The sequence below is a fragment of the Heliangelus exortis genome, chromosome 1 (assembly GCF_036169615.1).
Source record: "Heliangelus exortis chromosome 1, bHelExo1.hap1, whole genome shotgun sequence".
NCBI classification, from domain to species: Eukaryota; Metazoa; Chordata; class Aves; order Apodiformes; family Trochilidae; genus Heliangelus; species Heliangelus exortis.
The window spans coordinates 76,991,086-77,003,298 of NC_092422.1; the positions used below are offsets into that span (position 1 = coordinate 76,991,086).

The window sequence follows — 12,213 nt, forward strand, 5'->3', positions numbered from 1 at the left end:
TACTTGTCTTTGGAAAGTACACAAAAAGGTTGGCTTTTTCACTGAAAAGTATTTACAGACTTACAGGAGGAGAAACATGAAAAGTGATTTGCGTTTCAATGATAAAAATGCTCTATCCCATTGCATGTTTACATGTATTGTTATACAGTTCAGAAACACCCTTTGGTCCTAACACTGTTCTCCACTAGAGATTTTTCTCACCTTTAAAAATAAACCTTTAATGTTCAAATATACACTCAACAAGACAAATTATACAAATTAAATGTCTGCTATGACTAAATTATAATTTAAAAGCTGAAATAACCAGAACATAAGAACAGTGACACGTTGCAGCTAAACATTGTTTTCAACAGTAAATTTGAGATATTAGAAGCCTGAGTTACTTTAAGTTACTCCACACTAAACCATATTTTACAGTTACATGAAAATCTAACTATTAAAATAGCCATTAAGTATTAATTTAAAAAATACAAGCTTTTTAAAAAAACTAGACTCTTAAGTGAGAAAGCTTAACAGACATCTAAAGTCATGTATTTCTAGAGGGGAAAAAAGGTAAGTTTTACAGTATTTCCATTCAGATAAAAATTTCCCAATAAGGCTGAAATATCAACAGCCATCTTAGAAACTTCTACCCAATATAACCACACAAGAATTATTTTTTTTTCCTAAAAGAAAATACAAAAGGCTTTGTATACAAACATCACTAACCCCAAAGCAGTGAAAGCCTAAAACTGCTTTGCACTTAGAAGCGTAATTAAACTTGTGCTTTTCCCCCTTATTCTTTTAAATACGAAACTTAGCTCACCCGGATAGATCGAACACGTAGAGCCAGAAACTTGAACATGACTAAGAAACCATGATGTTTAGATTTTCTGACTGAGCGATCATAAGTCTAGCAGAGAACACCAGAGCCCTGGCGGTTTTGCTGTGACCAGCTGTTCCGGCAATTAGAAAATTTCCTGTCAGGCAAGTCAGACACAGTTGGGGGGTGGGGAGAGATATAGGGCGGGGGTGGGAGAGGGATGTAGGGGAGGGGGGGGGGGTTGGGGTGGTGCTAAACAAGCGAACAAAAAACCCCCAAAAAAACAACAAAAAAAAACCAAACCCAAGCCCCCAGGAAGACGTGGCTTTTTCAACATTCCTCCTCCCCCGCCAAGGTAAAGAAAAACTGGGCAGCAGTGGAACTCGTATTGCTGATGCTGTAGAGATCAGCACAGGAAACTTCCACAGATCGCCTGATAGCAATATGCTGTTGCAGATGTTACTTATTCCTGCTTCCCACAAAAGAACAAGAAAGAGCAACATCGATTTGAGAAATCATGCTACTATGCCACATCTCACTAGTTAAGCAGAATAGCAACTATTTCTAGTTCTACACGTGCCAACTGTATTTTTATGAATTTTAAGTTCATTTTATAAAATATTTTAAGATACCATCTATCACTACTTCTTAATGCTTAATGGCTCTTATTATTTACTAGATTTGTAAGAGGACCAAACGGACCTTGCACATATCCCTTTGAAATCCTGCACACAGAAAATGCTATACAGATGTTATAGAGGTTAGGCCAACACAGACTGCAGAAATTATTTGAATTGGATCACCCAGCTCAAACATCTGACTTACGCACCAATATTATATTACTCTGCAGAGAGTGCAAAATTTCTTAAACTCATTAAAATACCTAACTTTTCTTTCAACGTTTAAAAAACCTTCAAATGTTTCTAAGAATTCACTTTACTTACTTCTAACAGCTAGCAATGAAGTTTTTAATTTGATGTCTATATAGTTAGTACAGAAGTTATTGACAGTACAGAATAATGACAGTATCTTTAGCTTTTCTGATATGTATTAAAAACACAATTACATAGTACCTCCTCCACTAGAATATGGAGCAAGACTGTTTTTTTATTTTCTTCATGTAATAAAGACAAATAACATTTAGGCAAATACACGTACTCAGCAATAAACAGATCCAGGTGATTCCATTTAGTGACTGTACCCAAGAAGCATTCAGCAAAACACTGTAGGTCTTCTTGCAGAAGACATTAAAAGAAACAGACCCTCCAAATGAACTTACTTGATTGGGTTCTAATAGATATCTGGATCACTACAAATTTTTAAATTTTAATTTCTCTTCAGAAGGCAAAGCCAGTCATTTCTTTTCAGTGACAAAACATATTGCTTCTATCTCTAGACCATCCTGGCTGTCTAGAATATGAATTTCTAACTTGGACTTGAAAATCAGGATTATGTTTCTCCCCAGCATAAGCAAAAACCCTCTTGCCTAAATACAGAGAGGAAATAATGACTGTCTTTATGAGAACCCCACAAGCAGAACCATGCTTTTTCTTTTGTAGTCTCTTGTACTCATCTGCATCATCCATGTCACATCCACAGGGATGGATCTTTCAAATTCTATGTACTGAACATACAGAGTTGTCATTATAGATTACACAGAAATTCAGAAACTGCTGCTACACCCGGAGTCATCAATTTCAATGTACTTTTTACAGTTCAGAGTGCTACAGCATTTTTGGAAGAAACAGTCTTTACTATCGACAGCATGAAAAATGATTCAGTATTTGCTTTAGGGTAAACAAAGCTTCTTCAACACAAGGAGCTTCTTGCAACACAGGGATTTCAAGTATTTCATAAATAGTACAAAAATTACTCGAAGCTCTCGTCTCTTGAATTGCTTTAAGCCTACAGCTACTTGTCCCTCAAAACAGAAAATTCTCAAGAATTTTCTGCAGTTTAACACAATAGAGTTTAACAGCAGTTTAACAGCAATAGAGTGGCTCACACTTTGAAACAAATTTATTTTGTTAATAAATATTTTTTTTAACAAAATTATTGCCAAAAACAAATAAATGGGAGAATATTCAAGATCTCTGCTTTAGTTTCCTCTGTCAAGAACAGGTATGAATGCACTGAAAGCAGCGTGGTCAGGAATCCCCAGATCACTAAATTAAACTCTAGGGTAGCAAGGATAGCTAAAATCAGAAATGGAGAGCAATTGGTAAGACCTACACTAACTATAATGTACTTCAAAGATGAAAAGACATTGTGAGTAAATAACCATTTTCTTATTTTTCTTGTAAGGGTATGCATGCATATTCTCCTGCAGATAAGCTTTATCTGGCAAGGGTGGCAGAAGTAAGGCATTTCAACTGCATCACTCCTACAATTACTGACTACTGCTCTCCCAAACCTTTTATGTGACCTCTCAGTGAAGTACAAAGCAGAGCGCTCAGGGGTCAGCGGGGTTACTTCACAACAATAGTTCTCCTAGAACTGCCAGGGGTCTGCAGCAGGTGGAAGAAATTTCTTCTGTTCTGGGAGAATAAAGCCTGCATGGTTCCCAAAGAGCACTACCAGCCAACCAGAAACATTAAGATATATGCTACATAATTCATTTTGAGAATTTCTGAGAAGAGAGCTTGCCCTTTTTAAATATTCCTTCGTATGAGAAAGAGACAGGTTAGAGGGCAGCAGTCCCCAACAGGGAAGTCTGTGATAATAAGGACAAATAGCTCCAGCAAATTGCTCTCCTTACCTTGAAGTCTTTGATAAGGATTTGTATTATACATGTTTATCACAAACACAACTGTCTCCAAAACAAAAGGAATTTTCTATGCCTGTCAGTGACAGTTCTGTCAGTTGCAGAGCTCCACTTGCACAATGCATTGCCTCCTCCAGTATAGAAATACACAGCAAGCTCATTAACAGTCTTCCCTGCCTCTTTTAAATTAGATGCTCTGAATTCACAAAAATGAAAATGTCATCAGACTTGCTGTCCAGACATTGAAGTGACTGGGGATCTCAGCCTCCAGAGAGCAGGACAACTGAAAGATGCTGGAACAACTCTCAAAGCAGTGGAGAACATCTGGGAATCCATAGGTTTTACTGAACAAAGTGCGTATACCACAGTGGGATGCTCACTTTTACACATAACCAGAAAAAGCTGAAGCATTTCACCTAAGTGGAGTCCATTAGGTAGACTGACAATCTGCCCATACCTTCAGTCCAAGAAGTGTAATACAGCAAATTAAGTCTTTACGCTGCTAGACAAGAGAGGCTCTGGAGATGGAGCACACAGGAATGAAAAGCCCTCATTTGGGGAAGGTCAGCAGTTGAGGAACAGAGAGCCACATTTTGGAGCATTCAGAAGCTTAATAATATACTTCTCTTCACAATAAACACATTTTTATTGTCAAAGCAGCAATATTCTATCCATCAGAGGGTGTGGCAGTTTCCATCTGCTAGTTTACAAGCTTTTCAGGGAGACCATCTGTCTTCATGTAACAAGCTGCTTGACTTCAAACATTGCTTGCACTGTCAAATTACTCCATTTTCCAAGGACCATAAAGTATGCTGCACCTAAGACACTAAGTGCAAAATAAGCCAGTTTGAAAATCAATTAAAAGACATCAATGAAGAAATTTTGCTGTGACCACTGCTCAACACCTGACAACATTTGGGGAGAAAAAATATTCCAGGGCTTGATTGATACCTAACAGTTAACACTTCAGAATAAAAGCTTTTGCACTGTCGGCAAGGATGCTGTAATTTCTCACACATGGAACACTAAGCCCATTCTTATCCAACATGCATGCACTTTACCAAGATTATAGCAAAATTCATCCAGGTTGCAGCACAGCACAGTATTTTGGAAGCTAATTAACTTGCAATTTCAAAAAAAGGTATTTTATACCTTTTATATTAGAAAATCTGGGCATGGAGAAGGGAACAACAGATGTAAATTGTTTGCTTGGGAAACTTATTTGTTCAATAATCAAGGTATTTCATTGTAAAATTGAATATATGTATATATATATGAGTATATTGAGTAAAATACTCAATAGTATTTGAGGAGTGTAGGAATTGAGTATTGGAGGAGTGTAGGAATTATGGATAACCTTAAAGTCTGAGTTGAGTCTTTGTACCCCGGATTGTTTCCTTCACTCCATTACACAGTGGACACTTTCATCATATGGCCAGGTTACTGGCTGGCTTTAACAGAAACTACAGCTTGCTTCATAACCAGGAACATGGTGTTATAGTAAATTATTTAATGTTACAGTTTCAAACAACTGCATTGCTGTGGCTGTAAGGAAAGCTTCCCCAGTTTCACTTCCATATGAACAGGCAATAATTACAAATACAATGGTGTGTAAGCAATGTGAAATACTAAGAGATGTATACAGCTAAGTTAGTAAAACTAACAAAATATTGTCACTTCTTTATTACTGATAAACTATCCAGTAGCTGTTTCAGATAAAATTAAGTATCAGTCTCTAAAAATTATAAATCCTAAACTAGGTTCTCTATGAATACTTGTGAACCCAAACTTTTTTGTAAAAAAAGCAGTTCTGTCTTACAACTTCTACCACAAAGCTAAGAATTTACACCAAGATACTGACAGAAATAAACCACAAAAACCTGAAAAAGTTATACCAGCAAAAGGAAAACATACATATCAAAACTATAATCAGAAATACATTAATTGCCATGCTAACACACATGATTATTGTTGTAATTGGAAACAGTTACTGAGTTCCTGAAGAGCAGTATTTGGAGCAGCACCGAAACAGAGCTTCAACCTACTAACATACAGACTAAGTTTTAGAAACAAACAGCTGTCACTAGTACAATGCTATATGATGAACTGAGCTGAAACTAAAAATATTTTAAAGCCTCTCTCTAATGTTTTAAAATCTAACCATTTGTTTAATTATGCTTTTTTCCCCCTTGATTTACTTCATTTCAACACTTATCTTCTATTATTTTCATGGATGATGACACAACAAATGAGATTACCCCAGATAATTCTGGTTTTAGCATTGTTGCCTTAGTGATTGGAGGATGTTTTGCCCATGACTGTAATTGGTGAGCAATCTCCCTGCCCTTGTCCTGACACCTCCTTGCATGCCCTCCATCAGGCTGACTAGTGGTTTACAAATTCATGGTAAATTATACAATATACATGCATTAGAATCTCATTGTTATTACTGCATATAATTGTCTGATCGGTATTACGATGAAGAGATTACATTGTCTACATGCTTCAAATTATTTTTCTAACATATCTTAAAGCCTTTCCTAGGATCACATTTTGCTTATAAACTCTCCTATTAAAACACTGATTTCAACGAAAGAGGTCATAATTTTAGTCTCTCCCCACAGAAGTTGTTCTATTTAAATTTTACTAGAGAAAAAGAAAAGATTTTTTTAACTACTTACTTGACTTTGCAAGCATTTTTTACACTATCTTTTGACCACCCACTGACTAGTCTTAATTTTCTTAGCTACGTGTTTTAGTGAGACAGTGGGGGCTACTGAGATTTAGCTTTTCATCAGCCAGATCAGCATATGTTAATATACTGCTCCATGCAGTGTATTAAAGTTGCACGATGAAGTGGTGGCTGCCCCCTCCCTGGCAGTGTCCAAGGCCAGGCTGGAAGGGGCTTTGAGCAATCTGGTCCAGTGGGAGGTGTCCCTGCCCATGGCATGGAGGTTAGAACTAGATGATCTTTAAGGTCCCTTCTAACCCAAACCATTCTATGATTCTATGCTTTAGTTCTATTTAATTCTATGTATGCTATAATTCTGCTTATTTAAAAGTAGGGTTTTGTTTAAAGTTTTATCAAAGCATACAAGAAGTCATACATGGCATACAACATTACCCAGTCATCTCCATTGGAGAGAGGGTTTTTCAACCCTCTCTTTTATATGAGCCCACTTAAATGAATAGATTCTACTCCTGCCTGTACTGGAAAGAAAAGTAACCTTCAGTGTTTGCAGGTTACCAAAGATATAGATAGGGTGTTTTCTACAATTTACAAAGTATTATTGAAAATTACTTATCACAAACTCTTGGAACCTAACATTTTTGTATGTTTAATAATTATGTTTAAGCTAGGATAGTACAGTGGTAATACCACTGTTGTGCTCAGTGCTTTAATAGCTAAATTGAATCCAGGTAACAGAACACAACAACCAACACAGCCCAGATGATATGCTCTTCACATATATACAAAATGGGAAGGCACTTGCTGGACCAGCTTAGTTTCTGGTTATCTTTATCTAGCAGTAGAGCATGCATCATGATTCTAAGAGCTCAAAACAATTAATTTGCTCAGTCAATTTACTCAATCTCTGTGTACACATAGATACAGCAAACAATGGTAGACAGCACAAGAGTGAGAAAAGTAGCAAATAAAAGACTTTAAATAGCTTCCCCTTCTTTCAGTAATGTTCACTTAAGTTCTCATGTTAGGTCAAGCTTCAGCCAGTTGTTCAATTGTTCTTACATTTCCTGCTGGACTCAGATCATCAGATAAAAAATGCTCACAGAAAGCTTAAAAGCCAAATATAACCAGTATATAAACTGTGATAAAACCAGAGTGCTGAATGATTCCTCTTGTAAGAGGAGTAAAACTTTGAACCATGTAGTATCTTGGGCTCCTCGGAAACAGACCTGTGCCATTATAGCTCCTGCCTTTCTTAAACTACTGAATTTGAATCAAAACTATGCAACTCAGACTCTCCTGTCAATTAACTTTACTTCTGACCAAAGGAACAGATATATAAAAAAATGAAATTTAGCTTTTGATAAGCAGACTTTCTGTGTAGATAAGACCATTAGGCTTTAATATTTTTTAATTTCTTGTCTGATTTGTATTATCAGCATACTATCCAACCATTTAACACAGGAAAAGGATACAATATTTAAAGTTTTCACCTCCTACCTCCACAGAACTATGACAATTCTCCATCCTGAACCTGTATACCTCACACCTATCAAAACATTTAATCTTTGGACAATCTTTGTGCAGACTGGACATTAGGAAAAAAATCTTCATCAGAAGAGTTGTCAAGCATTACAACATGCTTCCCAGGGAATCAGTGGAGTCACCACCCCTGGAGGTATTTAAAAAATGTGTAGACGTGGTGCTTAGGGACATGGTTTAACTGTGGACTTAGCAGTGTTACATTCACAGTTGGACTCATCTCAAGGGTCTTTTCCAACCTAAATGATTCTATGATACTGTGTTAAAACAGATGGCTCCTTTAAAAAGCAGTGGGATGGATATATCTGAAGAAAGTACAGGAAAGCACTTGTAAGTAAACCTGCAGTTAACACATCTTGAAATAAATGAGATCCTTGTGGCAGGTTAAACCCTGGCTGGCTGCCAGACACCCACCCACCCACTCTCTCACTGCCCCTCCTTGTTGACATTTTCTGCTTTTGCTGGTGCTGGGTCATTTCAGCACAAGCAAGAACTGACTGGCTCTATGCTGCATGGTGGGGCAGCCCCCAGCCGCTTCTCCCAGAGGCCACACCCCTACTTCCAAAACCTTGTCGCTACCAAAACCCATACAACAAATAATGTAATTTTAACAGATAAACACAAACTAAAAAAAGCTGAAGGTGAAGTCACAGACTTCATAAGGAAAATCAAATACATGGAAATCATCATCCGGCAATTGCACTGGTCAATAAATTAACAAACCAAACCACAACCAAACACTTTCCCCAAATCAAATTTTCTTCAAACAAGAATTCAAGCAACATTTTTGTATGTTTAATAATTATGTTTAAGCTAGGATAGTACAATGGTAATACCACTGTTGTGCTCAGTGCTTTAATAGCTAAGTTGAATCCAGGTAGCAGAACACAACAACCAACACAGCTGTAGTCTATGTTATGCAGGATATTAGAACAAATTATCTCCTTCTGGTGTTGCCTTCTAACAATACAAATTTTATTCCTTTCTTACTCTTTTACACTGCACTGCATTAGAGTAATCTGTCACCACTTGCCTTGTTTCTTTACCCTGTATTAAAGTTAGCAAAGTATGCATGGTATAAGAAATCAAAGTAAGTTATACAAGTGCAGGCTTTTAATCTCCTAATTTTCACATCAGCTTATAAACCTACATATATTACTGGTATGTTTGAAAACATGATAGAAAAAGGATCTCTGCTCAATACTAACTTGGCTGTGTCCACAACTTCAGCAGATAAACTGCTGTGGTGTTAAAATTATATCCATGCTGCATAGATGGAAATAGCTTCGACCAGCTCATCACATGCTGAAATCTGCATAAGATACCAGCACAGGCACCCTGAGCTCTAACCAAATGTGGAGTTCCAAAAATTGTACTGGTAAGGCCATTTATCACCTGAACAGTCAGCTAGTACTAACACAAAACTACAGGTGAACATTCAAGTTGCCTTCATGTCTGAGAAGAAGCCACAGGCATTGCAATTATAAATCTGAACTCACTGGTATCTTCACATGTGAAATAAAATAAATTGCAACTTTGACATGAAGATAAGGAACTTAAATTATCAATAAACCTTCCTGTAATGTTCTCTTTAGCAGCAAACTATTTTCAAGAAGGCTAGGTTTAAGAATTCCTTTGATTAATTCCTCTTAGTGACAAGAGCAATGGAAATTAGTTTCACAGTCCTTTTTCACCTTTGATCTTCCTCTAAAAGACTAGTGAGAGGTGAAAGAAGAAAGGAATATGAGGTATGGGCTTTTAGAATTTACAGTCTGTGGAAATGAAAAAAAAAAGTTATAGAGAATGAAGAAATGGATCCTTGTTTTTTTGTGTTCACTTGCTACTTCAGCCTCAGAGTGATCACTCTACTCTTACACGTGCTTGAGTGCAGCAAGTACTCAAGATCTAAGCTAGTATATTTCAGCCTCTGCCTTTGGCTATTTCATCACTATGAAAATTTCACAAAGTATGTTTCAGTATTCAGCACGTTACCTGAGGCAGGGATGGGTTCTTAAGTCTCCATCTATAAATTGATATTACAACTGTGATATTGCAGTACAGCCATGCAAAAATTTCTGAAGCCCTTGGCTTTGTCAGCTCTGAACCAATGAACAAAAGTTCTTTTCCTCTCTAACCTTGCAAAATTAGCACTGCAAGAGGGAAGTTGGAATCCACATTAGAAGAAGGCTTTAGAAACCTGTTGGCCTTAATGGACTAGCTTTGCTTTTCATGAATACACTTCAATGTGACACGTCTAAATTTTCAACCTAAAGCCCAGGAAGATTACCTAAAACTTTGAATCTTGGTTTCTTGGTTCTATGGAGAAAGGGAATAAATAGAAAGACTCTTCTTCTGGGGTAATGAAGATTGATTATGCAAATAATCTAGTTTTACACAGGTCAGTAAGGAAAATATGAAATGACTAATGCTAACAACAAAAGGGCACGAACAGATAACTGCCAACAAATATTATGACAGCATGGAAAAACAAAGGTGATCACTGCTGTTATATCTTGTATATCAAACTAGAGGGGGAAAAGCTACAGTGTACACTGCCATGCTGTATCATATTTCCCACCGTAAACACAGATGTGTCTGCAACTGAATCTGTGTGGAATTTAACCAGGAGAAGATCCTTTGTTGTGACACGACCATAATTCAAAGCTTACCTATTAATAAAAAATGCTCTGAACTCATAGTTGTAAAATATTTTCACCTGTGCACTGATGAGACTAACAGAAGCCCATGGAAATGCTTTGCTTGCTGGCAATAAGAAAAGTGGACAGTAAAAAAGAAATATGTGTTTTTAAGGTTTGCCAAAATAAGAAAACAGGATCTCCCTCCTATTCAAGAATGCTCTAGCTAGCCACATCTTTTTTTTATACTAGCTAGAAAGCATAAAAGTTCATCAGAACAAACAGTAGGATATTGACCCAAACAAGAAAGTAGGAAAAAATGTCTCTCAAAACTACCAGGGTCCTAGGTTGTATCACATATCAAGTAAAAATGAACTAATACACTTTAGTGGCAAACTCCCTGTAAATTAAGTAGTATCAGTGCACAATGATACTGTATTATCTTTATTACAGCCATCTTTTACTCACAGTTTGTGGGTTGATATCATCTTCTCCCATAGGTTCATCCACAATTTGCTGCCCATTCTGTAAAAAGCAGACACATCCAGTTACCAGAAATGCTGAATCCAAGTACAGAAGTAAATATATTGCAGATGTGCTTTTATGGCATGCTACTGTACAGGATCAAGTGTTCTCTGTATTTTATAAAAAAAACAATCATTGAAAGTAAATAGGGAAGACTGCATATTTCTAGCACGCAATGCCACTCTCAATTTGATCCTTCATGAAGTGACAGTAAGAAATATAAAACACAATTTGGCATTCAAAGCCTTACTGCTACACAACGACACATTATTTTCCACTACAACCTCTGCAAAAGTTAAACCTGATGAAGACCGAACAGCAAAAAGCCACAACAGACAAACAGGTTCCTTCTGAGAGCAAGATCTTGAGTAGCAAGGCAGTCCTTACTCTCTTCCATAAAGAACTACTTCAAGAACATTTGTAACTGCAGCATAGCCATATAAAAACTGAGCCCAATGCTAATTCTATCAGCATTTACCACTTTCTGATCTTTTCTAAGAATGATTCTAAAAAGTCACACAGAAATAGGCTTTTGAATTTGAAATGTAGCCACAAAGATTTAGGGGGAAAAAAAAAAAGCTGAAATACCTTGTTGATCAACAAATGCTTTGTTTTCCCTGCCAGCAATACAAAGAGAATCTGTAGGAGACTTTTTTTCCCCACAAAGACTTAGAATTACCTTGCTTACACAACAAGCATGGATTTTAGCAAATTGCAAGGAAAAATACATATTTCCTAAGTTACGGTATGGAATATTACCTGGGGCATTAAATCTTAGTTTGTTTCTGAAGTTTAACAGCAATTAAATATAATTTTAGAAACAAATGAAAAACTATTAAAAATGGTTACATTTTCCATTACTAATGGAATCGTAAGTTCACTTGTGCATTATTTCCCTAGAAAACAGAAGGCCTTATTAATCTATTTTTTTCACAACTTTATCCTAAGTAAATCAAGTTATATGCATGTATGAACACATATTTTCTAGATGTTGGAAAGGTGATAAAAACTGCTCAGAGATTTTAGCTCCATTCTACACAGCTAAGTTTTTTAACAGACTTGTGTGGAACCCTCCTAGCATTTTTCTGTAACAACTTCTGATTAATATAGTCTTCCAGCTTGTGCATGCCTGGAGAAGAATCTTTTCTATGAAGCGACAGATGAAAGCCCAACAACTTGGGAATTATCATTTTGAAATATTGCAAACACACTGAAAGTGGTACCTCAAATGATTACCAGCGCTCTACCAAGATTT

General features: G+C 36.6%; 1 protein-coding gene across 4 annotated transcripts in view; it reads right to left on the minus strand.

Moving 5' to 3' along the window:
• The window catches only part of RPS6KA3 (ribosomal protein S6 kinase A3), a 75,664-nt gene that overhangs the window by 51,497 nt on the left and 11,954 nt on the right, over positions 1-12,213 (minus strand). For 2 of the 4 annotated variants that reach the window (XM_071749610.1, XM_071749600.1), the window contains exon 2: positions 10,902-10,958. In XM_071749610.1, coding sequence (XP_071605711.1) covers positions 10,902-10,958 — 57 coding nt within the window. Of the gene's footprint in view, positions 1-805; positions 939-10,901; positions 10,959-12,213 lie in introns of those variants that run through there. The other 2 variants (XM_071749628.1, XM_071749620.1) reach the window with 1 other exon arrangement.